Source organism: Chlorocebus sabaeus, chromosome 23 (assembly GCF_047675955.1).
Source record: "Chlorocebus sabaeus isolate Y175 chromosome 23, mChlSab1.0.hap1, whole genome shotgun sequence".
In the NCBI taxonomy this organism is placed as follows: Eukaryota; Metazoa; Chordata; class Mammalia; order Primates; family Cercopithecidae; genus Chlorocebus; species Chlorocebus sabaeus.
In genome coordinates, this window is record NC_132926.1 from 78,853,099 (window position 1) to 78,878,792 (window position 25,694).

Genomic DNA, 25,694 nt, shown 5'->3' on the forward strand with positions numbered 1-25,694 from the left:
AGAACCAATTATGTTCCATAGGTTAATAAAGACTGAGAGTGCCACTGTGCATTAGTTTTGCTTGGTTTTCCTTATGAGCTGCTCAAAGGAAAATTAATATATTCATATATGGTTTGAAGTATTCCATACTTTAAAAATATTTTTAGTCAGAAAAATGGAAAGTTCCTTTCTGCATGCAATAGCATCTTTTCATCTTTATCAACTGGGAAAATGACATTTCCTTCATAAATTAACTTACAGAGTACAAGATTAAAAACTAGCATTGGCAAGTTAACTAAGTGGTTATCACTGCAGGCATTCAAAAGGGTTATGCAACAAAACTGAATGCTATCTCTTCTTCATTTTATCAAAACTATATTTTGAGTTATACAACTCAACATTTCTGAATTAGTACACATCAAATAAAAACTACAGCATAGCATTTGGTCATGCTTTCACCAAAGAGTTTTACATGTGTGCACAATAGTGAGTTTAAGAAGGGTATGGAACACAATTTCCTTTATACCACATACCTACAGTAGGATTCTGCTTCTGTTCCACAAGAGTTCTCGGTGTTCGCAGGTAATTAGCATTTTCAGATACAACCTGCATAAGGAATCCAAAGTAAATGAAGTAAAACAGTAAAATAAATTAAGAAGTCCATACTTCATATGCAGCCTGTTCCAGACAGACAAAGGTTAATAAGCTGTATGATAAATATTAGTAGAAACACATAAAACATGAAAGATCATGCAAGATCCCCTTTTGAAGGGAGTCCATTTCATGAGGTCCTTGCAATGAAGTGGTGCGAAGCAGGCATTCAGAATGAAACATCATGTATGAAACAAGACAGATGAAAAGAAGCAATTAAGAGATTGATATAATTTCACTGTTAAAAGAAGCCAAATGCCCACTCTTAAACAGCTCCTGTATTTGAAGGGGGAAAAAACAACTACAAACAAAAGAAAGGGCAGACAGAGACTCTTGAGATCACCATACAATTATTGATCCATGCATGGGCTTTATCAGAGTAACCTTTAAATATTCACAGCCTTAATGGATACCATAATCCCTTTTCCTATAATCAAATGCATTATATTTCCAAAAGGAAATTGCTGAAATTATCAGAAACCTCATGTGTGACAGACCTTCCAATATAATAGAAATCATGTATATTTTAAGTTTCCAAATGTCATCACAGAAAGTCCTTCTGAAGTCATTTTATTTTGACACATATTGTTGATGGGCACATATGCAATTGTTCCCTCTTAAAGAGAACATTAAAATATTATACAGTCCAAAGAAAAACAGACTGTATGTATTCCTTAAATTAGATACTTCCAAATAATAGAATAATGATGAAGAAAATTATCAATATTTGATATATTCTGCTAATTAAAACTGGGCCACATAAATTCTGGCATTTTCAAAAATGTTTACATTCTCAGCAAATTCCAAATTGAATCTAATTTTTTCAAATATGGAAGAAAATCTTAATACATTTTCTTACAATCAAATTACATAATTTGTTTCTGAAAGTTTTAAAAGACAAGTCAAAAAGAAAGATTTCTTTCATTTTTAAATAATTTTGTTAACAAGGTAAAATTCCAGGAGAATAATATTTATTGATTGTTTTTAAAATCCTGGATATTTGGAACCTTCTCAGTAAAAATACTAAACACATGCCATGGAAGTGATTTCTTTCCCTCGAATATTGGCAGATATCATAAGTATTTTTAAATGAACTCAAAATTAAAAAACCGAAGGATTTACTCTGATGTGAAATACAAGGGATTAGATGTCCTCAAAGACAGCTGTTTGTTGCTCTGAATGCAGGGAGGAAAAATGTTTAATGAAGTAAAGTTTAAAAACCTGTTGCCATGAGCCAAAAATACTGGATGTGAAAGCCAATGATTTGGGGGAGACAGGGGAAGAAGTGATTTGTTCCCCTGATCTGCGTCTTCGACGCCCAGTACCCACACCACTGGTATAATGCAGCCAGGTACCAGTACCCTCTGGGCTAGACACACTCAGGGGGCTCTCTTCCTGGAAGTGAGAAAGGGGGCAAAAAAAAAAAAAAAAAAAAAAAAAAGCAGAGCATGCAAAGTTAGATACAACAGAGCCAAATGATCAGAAAGAAAAAAAAATACAGTTTGTTTGTATTTGCTTATTAATTTTTTAAAAAAACTATTAAACAGCAATTTGGGAGCCAAATATTTCACTATTTGAGAATTTGATAGGAATGACTAATAAATCTAATTGCATGTGATAACAATTATGGAAATATTTTATTACATTAAAAGACATAAAATACTTATACTGCTTCATAATTGTCCCTTCCCTGTTAAAACTGGAAATATTTTAGTAAGTTTCTTTTTAAGCAACTTTTAAAATATAAAGGTTTCCTGCTTAATTTTAGATATTCGAAGATTTTGTCCTATTTTGGGTGAATTTTTCAACCCAAGGCACTAAAGAATTGTGCAAAGGGTCAAAGGGATTTCAAGATACATAACTCAGAAAACTAAATCTGTCTGCCTGACATATTTAAAAAGTTCAGAGATCATAAGATGGACTCAAATTGCACCTGTTTATACTTTCAAGCTATCTATTTGCCCCCTCCAGAGATTATTTACAGATTTAGTAGGCAAAACATGCAGCAAACATTCTCATTATACATGTTTGCATGTTCAGGTTTCAGAGAGTGAGGACAGAGTAAAATCTACTTGCACAAAATGAAGAGAACAGTCTTTTTCTCTGTGTGTCTTTTGGAAGTACAAACTTCTGATATCCATGGAGATGATGGACGCTGGAAAAAGTCTTCAAGATTTTACTTGAGTAATTTACCTTATGGAAGTAAAAGTTTAGCATGGCATAGAAATAATCTCTTGAAATCAACTAAGTATTTATGAGAAAAAGGTTTATAAATGTGTTTTGCGTTTTAAAGATTAACGAGGACAGTGCTTTTGTAAGAGGTTTCATAAATATAGGTAAGTTGCAAAATGAAGATTTACAATACATTTTGCTGTATTCAGTGTTATATAGGCTTTTTGGAGGGCAGAGGAGAGGCTTTAATGGTGAAATTCTGAATAATTTGATTAACTATAGATTGCTTATTCAATAACACATCAAAATCACTGCACTCACACAAATAGAAGTATAGGTTATATTAATTAACATAGCTTATGTCCCAAATTTTCTGAAACTAAGGATACCTGAACATAATCCCAGATTTTTCATTTTTTCCATTAAGTTATAATAGTACAAATAATTCCAAGTTCTATAATTGTTAAACACCCTCTTTTATAACCATCTTCTTTTGTAATTAAAATATCACATTCAAGGGAACCTTAATGACTATATAATTTCCATTATAAAGTTATAAGGATCTACTTTACGGACAGATTTTTGCCTATACAAAATTGTCAAACTGGAGCACATATACATTTGAACTTTGAGAATCATAAAACACATATATTTGCATAATTTGGGGCTGTAGAAATGAGCACAATTCTTTTTGTTGTTTTTATTCTCACCTATCAAATGCTAAAAAATGTTATATCTAATTCTTCAGACTTGGCATATTTAAATAATTTTTTTTCTAAAAGTTGATGGTTATATCTTAATTTCTTCCTTTACACATACATATATATATGTATGTATATATATGTGTATATATGTATGTTTGTTTGTTTGTTTGTTTATTTTTTGAGACAGAGTCTCGCTCTGGCTGCAGTGCAGTTAGGGGGCAATCTCGGCTCACTGCAACCTCCACCTCACAGGTTCAAATGGTTCTTCTGTTTCAGCCTCCCGAGTAGTTGGGATTACAGGCCCACACCACCACGCCCAGCTAATTTTTATATTTTTAGTAGAGACAGGGTTTCACCATGTTGGTCAGGCTGCTCTCGAACTCCTGACCTCAAGTGATCCACCCACTTCGGCCTCCCGTAGTGCTGAGTTTATAGGTACCAGCCACTATGCCAGGCCCCTCTTCCTTTACACTTTTACTAGAGCATTTAGAAAACAGTTATAAGCACTGACCTCAACCAGCGTTGGGAGAATCATCCTATGGAAAATAGAGATAACCTCAAATAAAACTTATTTAAAGTATTAAAAATGTATACAGGTGCTAAAGCTTTATTTAAGAAGCTTCATTCTAACTGTTCAACTTTCCTCTTAAATGTTACTTTATTAATTATTTAAATGTTTTCCTATTAGAGAGCATAATAATTATTTTAGCCTATTTATAGATCTTAATATAAAGGTAAAATTTTCAATTATATTATCAAATATTCAAATTCCTACATAGACTTTGCAATTAGGCAAACAATTTGGAATTTCATTTCTTTACCTATAGTATCACTTGAATCAGTTATTGCTAAAGCATCTCCTTTTTTTTTTTTTTGAGATGGAGTCTTGGAATCTTGCTCTGTTGCTCAGGCTGGAGTGCAGTGGCGTGATCTCGGCTCACTGCAAGCTCTGCCTCCTGGGTTCACATCATTCTCCTGTCTCAGCCTCCCGAGCAGCTGGTACTACAGGTGCCGCCACCACACCAGGCTAAGTTTTTGTATATTTAGTGGAGACGGCGTTTCACCATGTTAGCCAGGATGGTCTCAATCTCCTGACCTCGTGATCCACCTGCCTCAGCCTCACAAAGTGCTGGGATTACAGGCGTGAGCCACTGCGCCCAGCCTGCTCTCTACTTTTAACTAAAATTATTCTTGATCCATTAAATCAGGCTTTTAAAAAAATTTATTTATTGAAGATTAACCTAATGTAAATATTCCTAATATAACAAGACAAAAAAAAGCATTCATTTTTCAAGTTCCTAGAAACAGCTTATTCTATATTTGCATTCTTTTTTATGAAAACTATACGTAAAGCTCAACATTCTAAAACTAATCTATTGTTGAACTGCCTCTATATTTTTTGTAATTTATTTTAAAAATAGATTAAATAACATTTAAAATTTTGCTGGTTTCCCAAGCTCCACAATTAAAGCTGTATTTTCTTTTCTGTTTTACTAAAATATAGTTAGTTTATTTTATGAAAAATGTGTTCTGATACATATACTTACATCATTTGTAGCCATCTTCCTAGATCTTGGAAGTGGAGACTTCCTGTGTATATGAATTGGCTCTGATACCATTGGTTTAAACAATATCACAGCTCGATCAACCTCATCTCTTTTAGAAGTATGTGGTTCATCATCATTATCAGTTTTAAAAGGTCTCCTGCCTTCATTCTGTGAGCAAAGAATATAAAACACTTCTATTCAGATTTAAGAAATATCTTCTGATGAACAGATTCAACTACCACTGGTAGAGGTACTTGAAATACATATACAAGTTTGTTTACTCAGATGAATGAACATTAACTGAACTCTTCTAACAGCTGAGTATTATGCTGTGTACTATGAGGGAAAAGGCAGAGTCTCTGAGTTCAAAAATACATACACTCTATGGAGAAATTAAACAGTAAAATGGCAATTAAAAAAACCACATAAGACAAAGTGTTTAATTACCTTTCATCAAGTGCAAGAATAAACAAACAATAATAATAAACGACAGAAATAAATAATAGAGATGAGCTTTGTTATATAGGAGTCTCATCAACCTAAGCACGAACTAAACAGCATTTGTATTTATAAATTTTAGACTATTTAAATATATTCCAAATATTTCTAATAAATGTGATAACTGCATTAAAAGTAACTATCATTCAATGACTCATTAAGCATTTACTAAGTGTATACCGTGTGCCATGACTTGTACTAAAATATCCAACTGTAAGACAATGCAGGCCAGGAGTGGTGGTTCACGCCTGTAATCCCAGCACTTTGGGAGGCTGAGGTGGGCAGATCACGAGGTCAGCAGATCGAGACCATCCTGGCTAACACAGTGAAACCCCATTTCCACTAAAAATACAAAAAATTAGCCAGGCGTGCTGATGGGCGCCTGTAGTCCCAGCAACTCGGGAGGCTGAGGCAGGAGAATGGCGTGAACCCAGGAGGCGGAGCTTGCAGTGACCAGAGATCGTGCCACTGTACTCCAGCCTGGGAGACAGCCAGACTCTGTGTCAGAAAAAAAAAAAAAGAAAAGACAATGCATATATTGGGCCACAGTAATACAGTAAAACACATATTTCAAAGCAGTAAGAATGGACAAACTAAAACTAAATGCAACTACATTGATGAATCTCCTAAACATAATATTGGCCAAAAGAAAATAAGCTGAGTACATAAAAACCCTCATCAAATTAAGGGTTACAGAGAATAAAAAGGTACTTTTTAAATCAAATAAGGGATACCTAAAACTTGAAGGGATCATTACAGTTAATAATAAAACACTCAAAGATAAGAATGTCCACTATCACTAAATCTATTCATCATTCATAGATGATGTTATGATCATATACATAAAAAATCCAAATGACTCTAAGGGTAAATTATTAGAATGAATAACAGTATATATTAAGTTATACATTTGCTACTTATAAAATTTTTATACAAAACTGAGTTAAAATTTAATATGACAACAAAAAATGAAATTTAAATCATAAAAGAAATTTAAATTTATCATAAATAAATTTATGATAGCATAAAAAACTATAAAGGAACTAGGAATTAATCTGACAAAGATGGTATAAGACAATTATTTGGTGCAAAAGTAATTGTGGTTTTTGCTGTTATGTTTAATGAAAAAAATTATGATTTTATCAAAAAATATATAGTTAAATAAATTCAGAAATATACCAAGTACTTAGACTAGAAGACCCAATACTGAAAAAGTATCATTTTTTTTTTCCAAATTGATCTGCAGAGTAATTGTAATCTCAACCAAAATCTCAAAGAGTCTTTTCAGGATATTATAAAATGATTATAAAATTTATATGAAAATGCATGAAACATGAAATATTCAATATAATCTTTAAGAAAAACAAAGCTGGAGGAATTCTGTACTCAATATCAATATTTATTATAAAGCTATAATAATTAAGACTGTGGTACTGGTAGAGAGAGAAACAAACGGAGTAATCAAGTAAGACTAAAAGTTCAGAAACCAATCAATCAAAATACATGTACAATACATGTCTGCAGTATCATGTGTAGTACTATAGGCAGCAGAAAAAGGATGAACTCTTGAATCTATGATACTGGGGCTTAGTTATTCATAGAGCAAAGACAACAAAACTGGACTGCACATCACATGTACCATATCCAAAAAAGTCAATTTCAGTGAATTAAAGGTTTAAGGCTATCCATTCTAAACACGGCCTTAAAATTCAAACAATCTAAACAAAATAGAAAATTCCTAAGTATTCCAATATGCATAAAAGTGTTGTCTATACAAATCACACTTTAAAAAATTTAAGCCATTTTGCTACTTAGTAGTTGAAATAAGAATTATTTATAGTACATTATAAAAATCCCTTATAGAAACCTCATGAAAATCTAGAACCACAGTAACTAAGCACTGAGAGTTCCACCTTCATTACCTCTCTGGAAGCTGGTCTATATCCATAGCCAGATGGTAAATTTTTGTCTTCTTCACAACCTTTGGCTCCTGGACTAAAGTGTAATTCAACATGAAAGCGTTCCTCTGAGGAAAGATCCTAAGAAATATGACAGAACATTTTCAAAATGAGAAACTTTAAGCTCTTTATTTATGTCTGGTAAAACACAAATCAAGAGCTCTGTTTACCTTATTAGGATCCTCATAAAGCATGATAACAATCTGAGTCATGTAGTTGAGCTCATTGACAACATTTAAATAATCCATAGCTCTTTTCCACTGTTCATCCTTTGATTCCTGAACAAAAGATACATGTGGTAAGCATTTTCTCAAACTGTTACTTGAAAGTCACTTTATTGTCACTATGGTAGCTTGTTTAAGCCTAGTGATACCACATAAAGTGAATACTTACTATATGCACAATTTTTAAAAATAATTCCACTACATTTAAAAGTCTTACTAACTTATTTAAGCTTGTTTTGGTAAAATATGTCTAAACTCTCTACAAGTTTGAGTATCCCTAACTTGAAAATTCAAAATCCAAAATGATCCAAAATTCAAAACTTTTTGAGCACTAACATGACACTCGAAGGAAATACTCATTGGAGAATTTTGGGTTTTCAAATTAGGCATGCTAAACCAGTGCAAATATTCCAAAATCCAAAAACAATTCTAAATTCCAAAAAACTTCTGGTCTCAAGCATTTCAGATAAGAGATATTCAACTTATATTAGAAGTTCTAGTAGTAACCTTTTTTTAGCTGCTTATACAAAATGAAAAATAAAGAATTTCTTGAAATATGACAAACACTACTGAATTCTGAGGGTAAGAGACAGTTTTTAACTTTGTTCAGTTCCAAAGTACCTAGTATAGTATCATGTTTCATAACCACAGAATACTATCCTATAACAGGAATGCTATTTTTTCCCACCATCATATATAGTTCATGTATGCGATATCAATAAATATCCCTATTACACTGAAGTGATATTCAAAAATCAGCAGAAGGAGGCATATGCAAATTCTATTGATCTTACCATCTCCTTCACCATTCCTCCATCTTCATTCTGAGAATCATTGGTCTTTAAACATGTAATCATAGAGCATCAGAACTGAAAAGGATCTTAGAGAACATGTACTACAAGCATTCAAAGTAGAAAATTATATCTGAAAAGGCAAAACTACTCAAAGTCTATAGTCAACAATTAACAGGATCTACTTAAATTATATGTACATCACAGATAAATTTCCTTTGCTGTATACTATGTAATTACATTACAAATATATAAAAGCACATTTCCTTTTTGTATACACTAAGAGTATACAATATTAAGAACTTTAGTACAGAATGCATCTTGTTTTAAAAGTAAATTATAAGACCACACATTGACTGTATGTTTTTTAAAATTCAGCATGTATTTTATTTCTATTTTAGACATTACACATTCCGTGTGTATGTGTGTGTGCACATGCATATGTGCAAGTTTAGGAGGTAATATGTGAAAAGATGTATTTTTTTCAAAATTGATAAGGGAAAACATAAATTAGCATTACTGAGCTTCACTAAATGTAAAGTTAGCATAAATGATGAGTTTAAATACTGAAAATTTTCATTAGGTGAAGAGATAATTGATCTTGTGATTTTGTGATACTCCAGTATTAAGAACACCATCTAATGTATAACTCAGTGTTGCAGTTATAGATTTTGCTAGGTCTTCTCTAATAAATAGATAAAATTAAGTAATATTTAGTAGTAACTTCCAGAACATAATTAATATGTAAGAAGACACAAAAATGTTTTTTTAAATTAAGGCCCCATTACACATATTCCTGAAATCTTGTTTATAATCTTAGTTCCTTAACAAACTTTATAAATAATTTTACAGAAAGATTTTACCCAGTCCATTCTGAATAATTAAAAATTACAACTGGTAATACACTGAGTAAGATTTTAATTATATTACTTACAGATTCTTATAAGGATAATAAGAGTTGGGATAATGAAAACAAAACATTTTGGTATAGACTTCAATTTTCACCTTAGTAAATACACGTAATTATTTTTCCCCCTGGAAGCACTGATTTTTAAAATAATGAAGTTGTTCAGTTTTTGTTTTAGAAATGCAGCCTGAATTCAATATATGCCCAACAAACTCTAGATCCACAGCCACCACCCTAGTCTAAATGACATCTTTTTGGACCACTGTACTAATTTCCTAACTGGTTTCCTCATACCCACTTTCACCTATCTACTGTCCACACAACAACCAAAGTCACCCACTTCCCTGCTTAAAACCTTTCAATGGCTTCCCAATCCACTTAGAATACAAGGCACGGGCTCTTCAACCACATCTGCTCTCATTTTATCCAATACTTACTGCTATTCTCCAGCCACAGGCTTTCTATCAGTTCCTATATTATTCATGTTCTTTATACCCTCTATATATGTCAAAAAGGACCATGTAAGAGATGTATCTCTCCTCCTCACAAACAATTCCATCAACACTACTGTTTATATAAGCTTTTGCCTTGCTAATTAAGGGTCATTTTTTTTCCCCACTAATCCACATACTTATGCAAGGATGTCACTTTGCTATTCTTTAGTGGGACAAAGAAGAAACAAAAAACCAGAAGAAATAACATATGGGTTTGGAATTTTAATTGGAATAGAACTTTGAAACAGCCTTAGGATAACTATGATAATAATTACTCTCAGGACCAGTAATAAGATTGATTAGGAAACAGATATATACCAAATTATCATTACATATTTCACTGCCCTTCTTTTAAAAGTACATAAGAAAACAAAATTGAATTTTCTTTTATAGATCACTTTCTATACAGATGTGCAAATATTCATACGCACAGAAAAATAAAGAAACATTCTTATCTTTTGGCTAGTTTAGAGATGACTGATTTAGATGAGATTCTGGACTTCAAGTAGTATTACCCTGTTACAGCATGGCACTGAATGGAGTGGGTGGCACTGAGGGAGAAGTTAAGTGAGTTTTGTATGCAGGAAGAATATGAATTACTGTGGCAAATGGGTATCACCGTAGCAGATTTTGTGTTTTCCAAAGATGGCTGACATACGCATTCAATTCTACATACTCTTCTTACAATATGACAGAGACACTCAGTCCATCTAGTGCTGTGGGTTGTTTCCTCTCCTTCTGAACCTGGATGAACCTCTGTGATTGCCTCAACCAAGAGAGCTCAGCAGAAGTGATGCTATGGTTTTAGAAGTTAGGTCATAAAAATGCCATGCACTTGCACCTTGCTCTCATAGGAAGCTCACTCCTGGAACTCAGGTGCAACATTTTGAGGAAGCAGGCCACATGAAAAGGCCAGATGTAGGTGTTCTGGTTGATAACTGCAGTTGAGGTCCCAGCAGACAGCCAACATGAAGCACCAAACATGAGAGAAAACCCTTGAGATTGAGACCCAGCCACTGTCTGACCACAACCTCATGAGACTCTAAGTGAAACTTCATAACTGATCCTAGTCAACACTCTAAACTGTATGAGATAAAAATGAAATGACTGCGGTTGTTTTAAGCCACTAAGTCTTGGTATGTCATTACATAATAGTAGATAACAGTAGATAGTACATAATAGTAGGTAAGTGGCACAATGTCTAACCAAACACCAAGTCTCATCAATTCTGACCCCTAAATGACTCAAATTCATCAGGCTTCTCTTTACTGCCATCAGTCTATAAAATCACCTAAAATAATTTATATTATTGTTTGCTTGAATGTATCTTCTCTGAAGAGAACATCTTTATCCCTAACATCTAGCAAAATGCTTGGTATATAGTAGTCCCCTGAAAGACGACATTAAGTAGTAACACTTAAGGATGATATACTAAAATTTCACAGTAAAAATAGCAGTCAGTGATTTAACTACAAAATTAAATATATTTGTTAGACTGATGTAACTTATTCTACTTACATTGCATAAGGCACCATAGCGAAGAATAGACAGCAAAGAATGTACATGACTTTCACTAGTAAAATATAATCTAGTACGAACATGACGTTCAGGAGAAAGAACACCTCTAGAATACCTAAAATTAAAAGCAGACAGTGTTCAAACATAACCATATAATCAAAAACTCACTAAATATTGAAATTATTTTCCAAAATTAAATTTAATTTCACTAGAAGTAAAAGACCATAAAAATCTATTATTCTTCCAACTGCAATAGAGGATTTATGTTAGTACATATTCTTCTAACATGACACAAACTATAACTAACTAGGACCTCTGAGAGTAGTCAAAGAATAGACTTAATATTAGTCAAGTACACTGTAAATAGGTTATTTTATCTCTTTTAGTAGCAATAACAGAGGTTATAGACCTAAAGATGATCACAGACATTAATGCTGCTGAATGGGGTACACATTGATGATCCCATGTGAACGATGACCTATATTCCCTTTTCCCCACTCACCTTAGTTTTCTCTAAATTGGAGCCAAAAATAACTTTGGTTGGAAGTTAATAGAAATATCTAGGTAATAGTATTTTCACAGTATGCCAATGACACACTTCTGACTTCATAGGATCATCAAAGTGTAATTTAAATTTGAAGTATGCAAAAATAGATGCCTAGACATTTAAATAACCAGTACAGTTTCTTACACAGGATGAAGTTTATTTACAGTGTCATCATCTTGTGTCCTCTGTAGGTCTGAGCGAATTTTTCTAACCAGAGGAGTACAGTAGCCTTTGGCAATCTCCAGTTTTTCAGCTTTAGTGATACCATATTCCTGAGCAAAAAATACTTGACATTAGAAAAAGGATATAATGACAAAGTACTCTAAAAAAATACACTCCTAAATTAGTCTAGTGAGAGACAAATACTTTATCAAGCCTTTTTTGAATGTTGGATAACTCCAAGTTTGCATTTTTTGCAACTGCAAATGTATGATTTTCAAACTATTAAGTATAATTGGAAGGATTTTGTGGTGGAACTGAACAAAAGCCAGTAATTTCTGAAGGAGGAGAATGAATGGGTGAATGTAATTTTTATGACTAGTATTCACTAAATCAGAGGTTTTAAATGTAAAAACAACCCTAAAAGAAAGGTGGATTAAGGACACAAACACTAAAGCACAATATGTAATAAATATATGAAAAAAATTAAACCTTGAGATTTCTGTCTTTCCAAATGTCAAAGATTTAAAAGACTAACACGTTCTTCAAAAGCCTTTGGCCAATATTTTTAAAGTTTTAACTGGTAGTGAGCAAAGATTCCATGAAATTATCAAATTTAATGACATAATCATTATGGGTTAACTGGATTTGTAAGGAATTAACACAATGTGAAGTGTCCAGAAAACATGGCAATTTTAAGAGTAATTGCAATGAAAATTATAGTTCAAATCAGTAGAAGAGGAGAAAAGAAGAAGGCAGAAAAGTAGGGGTAGAATGCAAGAGAGGGAGAAAAGGGAAAAGGGAAGAAACACACATACCTTCTCTCTCCAAGTTCATTTTAGGATATCTCAACTTAAAGGCTATTTCCTGCTACCAGATACCTCCAGAAAGATTCACATGGAATAACATCAGTATAGACAATAGATCTCAAAACTGCCTAATAAAGAAAATGCTGACTGATTACAGATGAAAGACCTATGAAAACAGAACTTCCTGGGGGTGATTTACCTTAAACTAAAGCTAAGGTGGTTCAATAATCTGGCCAATGTAGGTGACTATATAGTCAATATGCAACTGTGTATTTATGTGTAAATGAAAGAAAAATGTTGGAATTACAAAATCATCAAGGAAGTACTTTTTTAAAAATTTGTTATTAGCAAGGTGTGAGGAAACGGATTTTCACACACTGCTGGTCTGGGTAAAAACTGATTAAAGATTTCTGGAGCTACAGAAATGGTCTTGAATGAATGGAAAGACGTGTAAAGAGAGTGAAACAAATTTCAAAAGTCTAGATTTCCAAATACAAGTTGATTAAATAAATTATTCTTACATTCACACCACTCAGCCATCGGGAATAATAATGCATATTAGCTTTATTGGCATGGAAAGAAGTTCTTTATGCTAAATGAAGGAAAAAATTAGGTTGTAAAATAGTATGCTTTTTCTGATTCAGTTTTCGTAAAGAATGTATTTTCTATATATATGCATTTATGGAAAAAATTATATGTAAATGAATTTAAGGAGAGAGGCCTTTAAAAATATTCCAAAACATTGATATGTTTTTCTTTTGTTGGTAATGTTGTAGTAATTTTTTTGCTGTATTTGTATTTTCTAGTTTTATTACAAAGATATATTACTTTTATAATCAAGAAATCTCTCTCTTCAAAACAGTGACATATTTTGCTCATCTGCCTCTATCAACTAGGACCAAATAATTTTTATATATGCAAATTCTTATATGTAGTTACAACATCTGTGCCACAAATAGAACTCATTAAAATACCAGCTAAAGCGACTTGAAGGCTTTCTATAATGATTTCATTGAGAATGTCATTGAACTATCTTTGGGAAATGCTACTATAAAGAACTGTCTGCATTTCATAATCTACAGATAACCAAAGAAAACATCTTTAAACTTCAATTAATACGTGTCATCTCAATTAAGAGAATTTTAATATCAAATATGGTCTCTAAATGTTTTTATTTACCACCATACCATCAGAGTTATAAAGCATCATTTTTAAACCAGGGCCCCAATTTTCTGAGGATTAAGCCTGGTTAAAAAGTGAAAATTTGATTCTATTGTAGCATAAACACCTAACAAAACTAGTTTAACTGTTAAAATAACTAAAACAGACCATACGCATCATGTAAGCCTAGATATGATTGGAATTACAGAATTCACATAGCATAGACGTAAAAATTAAACAATCAATGTAAGAGTAGAAACTGATTTTTTAAGGCATAGTATCATTTTGAAGTACACCAGAATATATGTATATACATTTCTCTTTCATAGTCATACCCTGTTAGTCTGCATTAAATTATTCCAAACAAGTTAAAACTTTGTATTATTTGACTGAGTCAAATCTTGAAGCTTGAAATATTATTTGCTTGAGAACTATGTACGCGAAATTTTATTTTTTTCCTACAAACCACATTTTCATTATAAATTACTGTAAATATGTTTATAATTGCTAGTTTTTTTTTTTGTGATTGAAAATACCTGCCTTCTGTCCACAGTTTCTGTATTTACAAGGCCTAAAGTAACAAAGCAAGGTAATATTTATTGGACTGATTCAACGATCTGAAAATAAAAAGAACCCAAACTTTCTGTTAACAATAAAGATTGACATACGAAAAAGTTACGGAGATAAACCCAAAGTTGTCCTCTCCTCAATTTATAAAATAATGTCAGGACACCAGGGAAGCATATAAAAAGACCTTCTTGTTTTAAAAGTATGAATTTACCAAAAATAGAACTGATTTATTTAAACTTGGGCATAATTTTATCTGAAGAGTCAAACGATTTCAAAAATAACTTTTCCAAGAAAAATAATTTTAGAGTTGTCTTCAAATAAATTCTCAGACCGTCATGAAAATCTAACATAATTGCAGCAAAGAGAATTACCATAACAGACTGAGTACAGCTGAGCGAAGAATTACTTTGATAGATACAAATGATGACTCAGCTCCTTCGTAACATACTAATCTTTGGTGCTTCTTCTAGTATTTAAAAAAATTTATTATAAATATTTAAGTTACACAGACATGGTGAGAAATGTTTTCAACTATATAAACAATACACCTGAAATACATACACCATGTAACGAGGAGAAATGACCATCTACAATACCATTAACACTTGAGTTTTCTTTTGGGCTCAACTCTTAGAGACTAATTTTCCATTCCCAGTTGTAAAATATTTAGTATATATAATGGAAACAGTAGAGGGGTGAGATTAAATAAGCAATACAATGGCACAGACATGGTTATGCTAAACATTAGACAAAGCGTTGTATATTTATTTAGCCTCTGAGTAGGTGATAAATTTAGATATACTGAAAGCCCACCTTGAAAAGTGCTTATAGCCACCATAAATATCTTAAAGTCTCATATTCACAGCTAATTGTTAAAAAGCATACTTACAAAACTGAAACATTTTATTATGCAAAATAAAACTTGTCTTTTACAGAATAAAACTTACCTTTTTCATTTGGTAAATGAAAGAAATTGTGAGGGAATGAGTCCTGTTTCCTAAGTAAATGTTTCCTAAAGTAAGACCTAAAGACATATTCGTAAAGTCTGAGATATTTTCATCCTCTTTTAAAAATAATTTTTAAAATCACAGGTTCATACAATATACCTAAAATTGTCTACACTATATATCTGATCAAACAAATATATAGTTCTCTTTCACGTTGAAGAAACAAGCTAATTGTTAACATGTACACAAATACCTATAGGTAAGTTGTACAACTGTCTGAATTCTCAGTTTTTCAAAATCTATAGGTTTTCCTGTACTGTCTATGTATATTAGGAAAGGGACAGTTATTTTAACCATTGTTATACATGGGTATTCATAAGTTAGGCTTTTTGAACTTGTTTCACAATCTTTATCTTTTTCATATATTTAACATTTTCTTGCTGTCAAACTTTATGTAGTCCACAGTTGGAATATCTGATCTACTCCAACCTCCTATTTACAATATCCAAATAATCTTCTACTGAGTTGAAAAAAGGTCCAAAAATGGCATCTGGAACTCTGTCCTTCTAACACATTCCTGATCTCAATATATTTTGTCACTTACCCCTTTATTATCAATCCAATTCTGTTTAATTGCATTTTAGTTATCTGAATTCTTATTACATCTTTATTTTTATTCTCCTATAATGAAAAGACCCATGTCCCCCAAAAGAACAACTATGTATATCTTGACCTCTAAACATTATTTTCAAAATACTTTTGCATAAAGTAAAAAGACTTGCAAAAAATTTCATATAAGGCCGCAACTATCTTTATGTCTTACTCCCCACATATTTCCATATATAGATAGCAGATGAAGAACAGGTGTTCAATAAATATTTATTTTATTTATTCCATATGGAATTATTATTTTCCATTCTTTAGCTTGTTCGCATATTATTACAAAGAGTATCAATTCTTAAATTAAAAAAAAAATTACTACATTCTTATGGCACTGAAAATACTCTGTATACTACTATGATGATAGAAACATGTCACAATAAATTTGCCCAAACTTATATGTACAACACCAAGAGTGAACCCTAATGGACTATGGACTCTGGGTGATGTGTCATTATAGGTTCATCAGTTATAAAAAATGCACCATTCTTGTGGAGGATAATCATAATGTGGGGGAGGATGCGCTATGTATGGAGGCAGGGGGCATAGGGGAAATCTTTGTACCTTCAGTTTGATTTTGCTATGAACATAAAACTGCTCTAATAAATATAGTCTACTAAAAAATGTCACTGTAATCAAACTATTAGAAAATCAAATAATGTGAACAATATAACCATAAAAAGCTTAAAATATAAATTCATAATTACCTAATTTCCTGTTTAAAGTTACTGGTTTTCTAAGGACATGAAAACCAACTACATTTTTTTCCACCAAGAGACATTTTAAAAGTATGTATTTATTTAATATTATAAGAAAATTGATTCTTAAGAATGACTTACCTGAGGGATAACAATATCTGCTAATGCCTTCGAAAGCCTATATAATTCCATTGTGTTTTCTAATTTCAAGGAACCATTATGCTGGACATCATATTTTATACAGTCATATATGTCAGGGATTTTACTAATATCATATCTTCCATTCTTTGTTTTAAAGTCTTTCTCTAACTTGGACCATCTACGTAGCATAAGCTCCAATGTTTCACTATGGTAAAGCTGAATATCTAAAACAACATAACATTTTTAGTTTACACAACTTAAAAATCTGATTTAGAATATATATTAATATGCTAATAATTAGAAACTTTTTAAAGTGTCAAAAATACAACGGTATGAAGTTAGGAAGTTACTATAGGCATAGACTACTAGCAACCATGTATTTTTTTGACTTGAAGGGTTAGGAACTAGGCTTATAAAAGACTTTTTCCATATATTATAGACTTTAATAACAAGAAGAAGAAAAAGGGCAACAATTTTAACAAAGCTCTTTTAAGCTCATATATTTTTAATTTTCAATACTGTTACTCTTATTAGATTCACATAACTAAGTGAATAGGTAGACTATCTTTAGCAGAGGAACCTTAGACATTAAAAATAGTCCAACTGATCCATTTTCTGACAGAAAAAAACCCAAGATGCCAAAGTTGTTTAAGTTACTAACCAACTAAGCTTTGGGGCCAGAGCCTAGATCACTTTCCTATTGCTTGCTCCTTCTTATTACCCTGTCTACTCACTGCTTAACTATATGGCAATGCTGCATAATAAGGTAATCAAATGATAATATTTTATCTTTCATGCTGTCATAGATAAAAACGACTATAACTTAGCCATTATTTTTTGCTTGATATATATTAACTCAAACTACACATAGCTCTCAAAAAAGGCTTATTTCTTAAAATAAGATTGGTGCATCATATTTTAAAACGCTTAATTGAATAGTAACTTTTATTTGTTCTATGCTCTAAGAAAAACATATTTACCTGATGATTTGGGATCTTCCATTCGATGTCTGATTTGAGAAGTCAAACTCTGAATTAAGGAATAAACTTTATCACAGGTCTTCACAGGATTTTTAATTAAATGCATTGATTTGATAAGAGAAATGCTTCCAGATGGAGTAAGCTACAAATGAGTAAAGTATATATTTTATATGTGGTTATGCCTAATTGTCTAAGAAAACAATATACATATACAAAATTTTCCAGTAGCTGGAGAATAATTCCATAGCAGAAATTAAAATGACCACAAAATACAGTTGACCCTTGAACACCACAGGTTTGAACTGCAAAGGACCACATACATATATGCATACATATAGGTTTTTCCCTAAAAGTTACACCAAAATGTACTGTTTCTTCTGCCTCCCCTTCCACCTCCTTCACTTCTTCCACCCTTAAGACAGCATGACTAACCCCTCCTCTTCCTCCTTCTTCTCAGCCTACTCAGTGTGAAAATAAAGATGAAGACCTCTAAGATGATCTACTTCCCCTTAAGGAATAGTAAATATATTTTCTCTTCCTTATAATTTTCTTAATAACATTTTCTTTCCTCTAGCTCACTTTAGAATTTTCTTAACATTTTCTTTTCTCTAGTTCACTCTATTGTAGGACTAGAGTATGGAATACATATACAAAATATTGGGGAACTTCCAAAAAGTATGTGAAAAAAATTGAATTAAAAGATAAAAGTAAAAAACTTTATTTCTCAACACAAGGTCTGTCAGGGTCAAGACACTTTTGTAAGCAATGATACCAGCCATTTAGTCTATTCCCAAAAAAACTGAGGATCCTGGGAATTTATCCATGTCAATGCAGACTTTTTTACATTAACTGAAGAAAAATGAGTGCCCCTTAAATATTTATTTATTTATTATTATTATTATACTTTAAGTTCTAGGGTACATGTGCATAACGTGTAGGTTTGTTACATATGTATACTTGTGCCATGTTGGTGTGCTGCACCCATCAACTCGTCAGCACCCATCAACTCGTCATTTACATCAGGTATAACTCCCAATGCAATCCCTCCCCGCCCCCCAACCCATGGTAGGCCCCGGTGTGTGATGTTCCCCTTCCCGAGTCCAAGTGATCTCATTGTTCAGTTCCCACCTATGAGAACATGCAGTGTTTGGTTTTCTGTTCTTGTGATAGTTTGCTAAGAATGATGGTTTCCAGCTGCATCCATGTCCCTACAAAGGACACCAACTCATCCTTTTTTATGGCTGCATAGTATTCCATGGGGTATATGTGCCACATTTTCTTAATCCAGTCTGTCACTGATGGACATTTGGGTTGATTCCAAGTCTTTGCTATTGTGAATAGTGCCGCAATAAACATACATGTGCATGTGTCTTTATAGCAGCATGATTTATAATCCTTTGGGTATATACCCAGTAATGGGATGGCTGGGTCATATGGTACATCTAGTTCTAGATCCTTGAGGAATTGCTATACTGTTTTCCATAATGGTTGAACTAGTTTACAATCCCACCAACAGTGTAAAAGTGTTCCTATTTTTCCATATCCTCTCCAGCACCTGTTGTTTCCTGACTTTTTAATGATTGCCATTCTAACTGGTGTGAGATGGTATCTCATGGTGGTTTTGATTTGCATTTCTCTGATGGCCAGTGATGATGAGCATTTTTTCATGTGTCTGTTGGCTGTATGAATGTCTTCTTTTGAGAAATGTCTGTTCATATCCTTTGCCCACTTTTTGATGGGGTTGTTTGTTTTTTTCTTGTAAATTTGTTTGAGTTCTTTGTAGGTTCTGGATATTAGCCCTTTATCAGATGAGTAGATTGCAAACATTTTCTCCCATTCTGTAGGTTGCCTGTTCACTCTGATGGTAGTTTCTTTTGCTGTACAGAAGCTCTTTAGTTTAATGAGATCCCATTTGTCAATTTTGGCTTTTGCTGCCATTGCTTTTGGTGTTTTAGACATGAAGTCCTTGCCCATGCCCATGTCCTGAATGGTACTACCTAGGTTTTCTTCTAGGGTTTTTATGGTATTAGGTCTAACATTTAAGTCTCTAATCCATCTTGAATTAATTTTCGTATAAGGAGTAAGGAAAGCATCCAGTTTCAGCTTTCTACTTATGGCTAGCCAATTTTCCCTGCACCATTTATTAAATAGGGAATCCTTTCCCCATTTCTTGTTTCTCTCAGGTTTGTCAAAGATCAGATGGCTGTAGATGTGTGGTATTATTTCTGAGGACTCTGTTCTGTTCCATTGATCTATATCTCTGTTTTGGTACCAGTATCATGCTGTTTTGGTTACTGTAGCCTTGTAGTATAGTTTGAAGTCAGGTAGTGTGATGCCTCCAGCTTTGTTCTTTTGACTTAGGATTGTCTTGGAGATGCGGGCTCTTTTTTGGTTCCATATGAACTTTAAAGCAGTTTTTTCCAATTCTGTGAAGAAACTCATTGGTAGCTTAATGGGGATGGCATTGAATCTATAAATAACCTTGGGCAGTATGGCCATTTTCACGATATTGATTCTTCCTATCCATGAGCATGGTATGTTCTTCCATTTGTTTGTGCCCTCTTTTATTTCACTGAGTAGTGGTTTGTAGTTCTCCTTGAAGAGGTCCTTTACATCCCTTGTAAGTTGGATTCCTAGGTATTTTATTCTCTTTGAAGCAATTGTGAATGGAAGTTCAAAGAGAGAAGAATCAAATAGACACAATAAAAAATGATAAAGGGGATATCACCACCGACCCCACAGGAATACAAACTACCATCAGAGAATACTATAAACACCTCTACACAAATAAACTAGAAAATCTAGAAGAAATGGATAATTTCCTGGACACTTACACTCTTCCAAGACTAAACCAGGAAGAAGTTGAATCCCTGAATAGACCAATAGCAGGCTCTGAAATTGAGGCAATAATTAATAGCCTACCAACCAAAAAAAGTCCAGGACCAGATGGATTCACAGCTGAATTCTACCAGAGGTACAAGGAGGAGCTGGTACCATTCCTTCTGAAACTATTCCAATCAATAGAAAAAGAGGGAATCCTCCCTAACTCATTTTATGAGGCCAACATCATCCTGATACCAAAGCCTGGCAGAGACACAACAAAAAAAGAGAATTATAGACCAATATCCCTGATGAACATCGATGCAAAAATCCTCAATAAAATACTGGCAAACCGGATCCAGCAGCACATCAAAAAGCTTATCCACCATGATCAAGTGGGCTTCATCCCTGGGATGCAAGGCTGGTTCAACATTCGCAAATCATTAAACGTAAGCCAGCATATAAACAGAACCAAAGACAAGAACCACATGATTATCTCAATAGATGCAGAAAAGGCTTTTGACAAAATTCAACAGCCCTTCATGCTAAAAACGCTCAATAAATTCGGTATTGATGGAACGTACCTCAAAATAATAAGAGCTATTTATGACAAACCCACAGCCAATATCATACTGAATGGGCAAAAACTGGAAAAATTCCCTTTGAAAACTGGCACAAGACAGGGATGCCCTCTCTCACCACTCCTATTCAACATAGTGTTGGAAGTTCTGGCTAGGGCAATCAGGCAAGAGAAAGAAATAAAGGGTATTCAGTCAGGAAAAGAAGAAGTCAAATTGTCCCTCTTTGCAGATGACATGATTGTATATTTAGAAAACCCCATTGTCTCAGCCCAAAATCTGCTTAAGCTGATAAGCAACTTCAGCAAAGTCTCAGGATACAAAATTAATGTGCAAAACTCACAAGCATTCTTATACACCAGTAACAGACAAACAGAGAGCCAAATCATAAATGTATTTTTAAGATTAGAAAATAAACAGAAGTCAGAAGGAGCCATATCAGGACCACAAGGTAGATTCCTAACGATCTCCCACTGAAACTCTTGCAAAACTGCCCTTTTCTGAGAGGAATAAGCAGGAGCATTGTCACGATGGAGGACTCTGTAGTGAAGATTTTGTGGGTGTTTTCTGCTAATGCTTTGGCTAATTCTCTCAAAACAATCTCATAATAAGCAGATGTTATTGCTTTTCAGCCCTCCAGAAAGTCAAGAAGCAAAATGCCTTGAGAGTCCCAAAAAAACTACTGCCATGACCTCTGCTCTTGACCAGTCTGCTTCTGCTTTGACTGGACCAATTCTACCTCTTGGTAGCCACTGCTTTGATTGCGTTTTGTGTTCAGGGTCATCGTGGTAAAACCAGTTTCATCTTCTGTTACAATTCTTCAAAGAAATGCTTCGGGATCTTCATCCCAGTTGTTTAAAATTTCCATTGAAAGCTCTGCTACTATCTATAGCTGATCTAAGCACAATGGTTCTGGTACTCTAAATTAAGCAGAAAGTTTGCGCAACTTTAATTTTTCAGTCAGAATTGTGTAAGTTGAATCAACTGAGATGTCTATGGTACTGGCTATTGTTTCTGCTGTTAATTATTGGTCTTCTTCAATTAGGGCATGAACAAGATTAATTTTTTCCTTGCAAAATTGATGTAGATGGTCTGCCATTGAGGTCTTCATCTTCGACATCATCTCGTCCCATCTTAAAACGAGTTATCCATTTGTATACTGCTGATTTCTTTGGGAAACTGTTCCTATAAACTTTTTGTAAAGTATCAATGATTTCACCATTTTTTTCGCTTAAGCTTTGCCATAAATTTGCTGTTTGTTCTTGTTTCAATTTTAGCAGAACTCATGTTGCCCTCACAGGGGCTCTCTTCAAACTGATGTCTTACTCTTGTTAGTGCCTCAAACTAAATCCTGTTCAGACATTTTATAACAAGTTAATACGAGTTTATTTTACTATAAAAAAAAAAAGTTGAAATTTGTGTATAGTTTTTGCATAATAAGCATTTTCCATTAACTTTTGAAGACCCTTCATGTATGTTCATTGTTCACATTATTTCTAAGGCTTCTAGTCAGAGGTAGGCTTAACTTGGTAGTTAAGTTTTTGCACAGTCAGAAGTTAAACACTAATTTTTTTTACTGTGAGGGGAACTGGCACTTCTAACCCCAATATTGTCTAAGGGTGAACTGTATAGTAGTAAGATCAGGGAGGAAGTAAAAGACTCAATTCATGTTAAAAAATATTAAACCTTAGCTGTCATTATCATTAAAGAAAATTTAGGAGAAATACTCTAACTTAATGGAATTTGATGACAATCTGCTGACTCTCTTAACATGTGTGAATATAGTTCTGACCACTTGACATATATTTACATGTAATAACTCTAGGCATCTATTATTTTCTTTTCCCAGATGAGTTACTTACCTGAAGTTAAGCTACTTGCTTAAGATCAAACCACTAGGATGTGAAGGAGTAGGACTCAAATGCAGGTAGTCTGGCTACAGACTGGTGCTCTCAACCACTATCCTATTATGCCTTTGTAATGATTTCTTTTTTTTGAATTTAATAAAAGCCATCAATAAAAATATAGTTTCACATTCCAGTTTTGACATTTAGCTTGGCAAGTTATTTAACCACATTAAGTAAGTTTCTACAAATATAAAAAAATATAAAGTGCAATTCTACTTCTGGTTATAATAAACTAGGTAGCTTGGACCAATATATCCACTGAAGGTAAGTAAAAATTCTGGGCAAAGAATTTCTATACTTATGTTTTAAGGAATCTGTGAAATAACAAGGTGGTAAAGAATTATGGAAGCAAACTCAAAGGTCAGTGATCCAGAAAGTGAGTCTAGAATTTAAGGCTGTTTCTCCGTTGGAAATATTTATATTTATGAATATAATAAATGACTCCAGTCAAAAGAGTGCATAAAGGAAAATTTACGGCCTAGGGTGCAAATTTTGTAAAAGACAGACCATTAATAACTTAGTAAGTATTCACCTGGTGTTATTAATTTTGAGAATCAGAAAAATAGCAAAATCAAACTAGAGAGGTAGAAGAAATAAAATATTAAGCAATGAGAATTAATCAAATGGACAATAAACATATAATTCAGAGACCTAACAAATCTAAACAATGGTTCTTTGAAAGGACTAATAAACTAATCAACCATGGTGAAACTGATCAAGAAAAAAAGGAAAAAAAGTATAATGTTATGAAAGAAAAAGGGACATCTCTATAGATCCTACACAAATTACAAAGAAATTAAAGAGGAAATTATGAACAAACTTCTAAAAAATGCAATTTAATACTGACATAAACATAACTGAGGTACTAAACTATTCTGAAATCCATAATTAGAAACTTTCCCACAAAGAAAACACCCACAGGATTTACCATACTTTTTACCAGTAAAGTTTACCAAAAATTTAATGAAATATTTGTACATATACTATTCCCCTCAAATAGGAAGTATTTCCTAACTAATTTTACAAGACTAGCATAATCCTGACATTGAAATAAAAGACACAACAAAAATAAAAAAGTAAAGGCCAATCTGACTGATGAACATAGATCAAAATTCCTAACCAAAAATATCAGCAAACTAAAATCAGTGATATGAATGAAAAAGATCATACATGGAAAAGTTGAGAATATTCTAGAACTAAAGTTAGTTTCACATTCAAAAAACTGTATGATGCAATAGATGAAAGAAAATATGATAAAGTTCAGTAAGTTTTTATAATCTATTAGCCAAATAGAAACAATGAAATTTCCTTATTTTGAAGAAGGGCAGCTATATACAATATCTACAGAAAACTTTATATTTAATGTACAAGTGTTACTAGAAATGCTACTTTTATTTAATATTGTTTTGAGGGTCCTAGCTATGGAAAGCAAGAAAAAGAATTTTTAAAAAACAAAGATTGGAAAAGCAAAAAACATATGGATGTGCTGTTAAAGAATCAAACAAATCTAGATAAATTATTAGAACTAATGAGTTCAACAAGGTTGATGCCTATAATCTCAATATTTTAAAACTAATTATATTTCTATACACCAACAACAGAGAATAAAACTTTTAAAGAGGGGCCATTTATAATTGCATAATATCAATCACCTCAGCCTAAATCTAACGAAGATACACAAGAACTCTGTGAAGTAAATTATAAAACATTATTGAAAGATATTAAAGAATATCTAAATAAATGAGCTACACATTCACAGATTGAAAGACTAGAGAAAAAAATGTAAATTTGCACAAACTATAGATATAATGTAACCTAAATAAAAAATCCCAACAGTATTTTTGACCAGCTTATTTTAAAATTTACATGAAAATGCAAAAAAAAAAAAAAAAGCCAAGAAACACTTGAAGAAGGATCCATTTGCGTGTTGGGAGATATTATTCATTGGCACAAGGATCAACAAACAGAATACAGGGTCTAGAAACCGATTATACATATATAATAAAGACGGTACTTCTGAGTAGTGGGAAAGAACAGTCTTTTCAGTATGTTCTGCTGGGACACCCAGATGTACCTATAGTTAGGGGAAATATCAACCTTGATATTCTTAGTTGATAGCACACACAAAAGTCAATTTTATCTGGATTGCTGATAAATGTGAAGAGCAAAACAGTAAATTTATAGAATAAAAATATATATATATATACACACACACACACATACCTTATGGCCTCTAGTCAGAAAAAGATATCCTGACAATGTATTAAAATGCAT

General features: G+C 32.7%; 1 protein-coding gene across 20 annotated transcripts in view; it reads right to left on the reverse strand.

Annotated features, from left to right (window-relative positions):
* PPIP5K2 (diphosphoinositol pentakisphosphate kinase 2) overlaps positions 1–25,694 on the reverse strand; it is an 80,332-nt gene that overhangs the window by 18,064 nt on the left and 36,574 nt on the right. For 7 of the 20 annotated variants that reach the window (XM_073010783.1, XM_008014075.3, XM_008014071.3 and 4 more), the window contains 10 exons: positions 18,116–18,257; positions 17,136–17,359; positions 12,135–12,262; positions 11,444–11,558; positions 8,528–8,572; positions 7,680–7,787; positions 7,474–7,590; positions 5,054–5,221; positions 1,852–2,025; positions 513–585 (listed from right to left, as the gene is read on the reverse strand). In XM_073010783.1, coding sequence (XP_072866884.1) covers positions 513–585; positions 1,852–2,025; positions 5,054–5,221; positions 7,474–7,590; positions 7,680–7,787; positions 8,528–8,572; positions 11,444–11,558; positions 12,135–12,262; positions 17,136–17,359; positions 18,116–18,257 — 1,294 coding nt within the window. Of the gene's footprint in view, positions 1–512; positions 586–1,851; positions 2,026–2,706; positions 2,824–5,053; positions 5,222–7,473; positions 7,591–7,679; positions 7,788–8,527; positions 8,573–11,443; positions 11,559–12,134; positions 12,263–17,135; positions 17,360–18,115; positions 18,258–25,694 lie in introns of all 20 variants that reach the window. The other 13 variants (XM_037985107.2, XM_037985076.2, XM_037985101.2 and 10 more) reach the window with 4 other exon arrangements.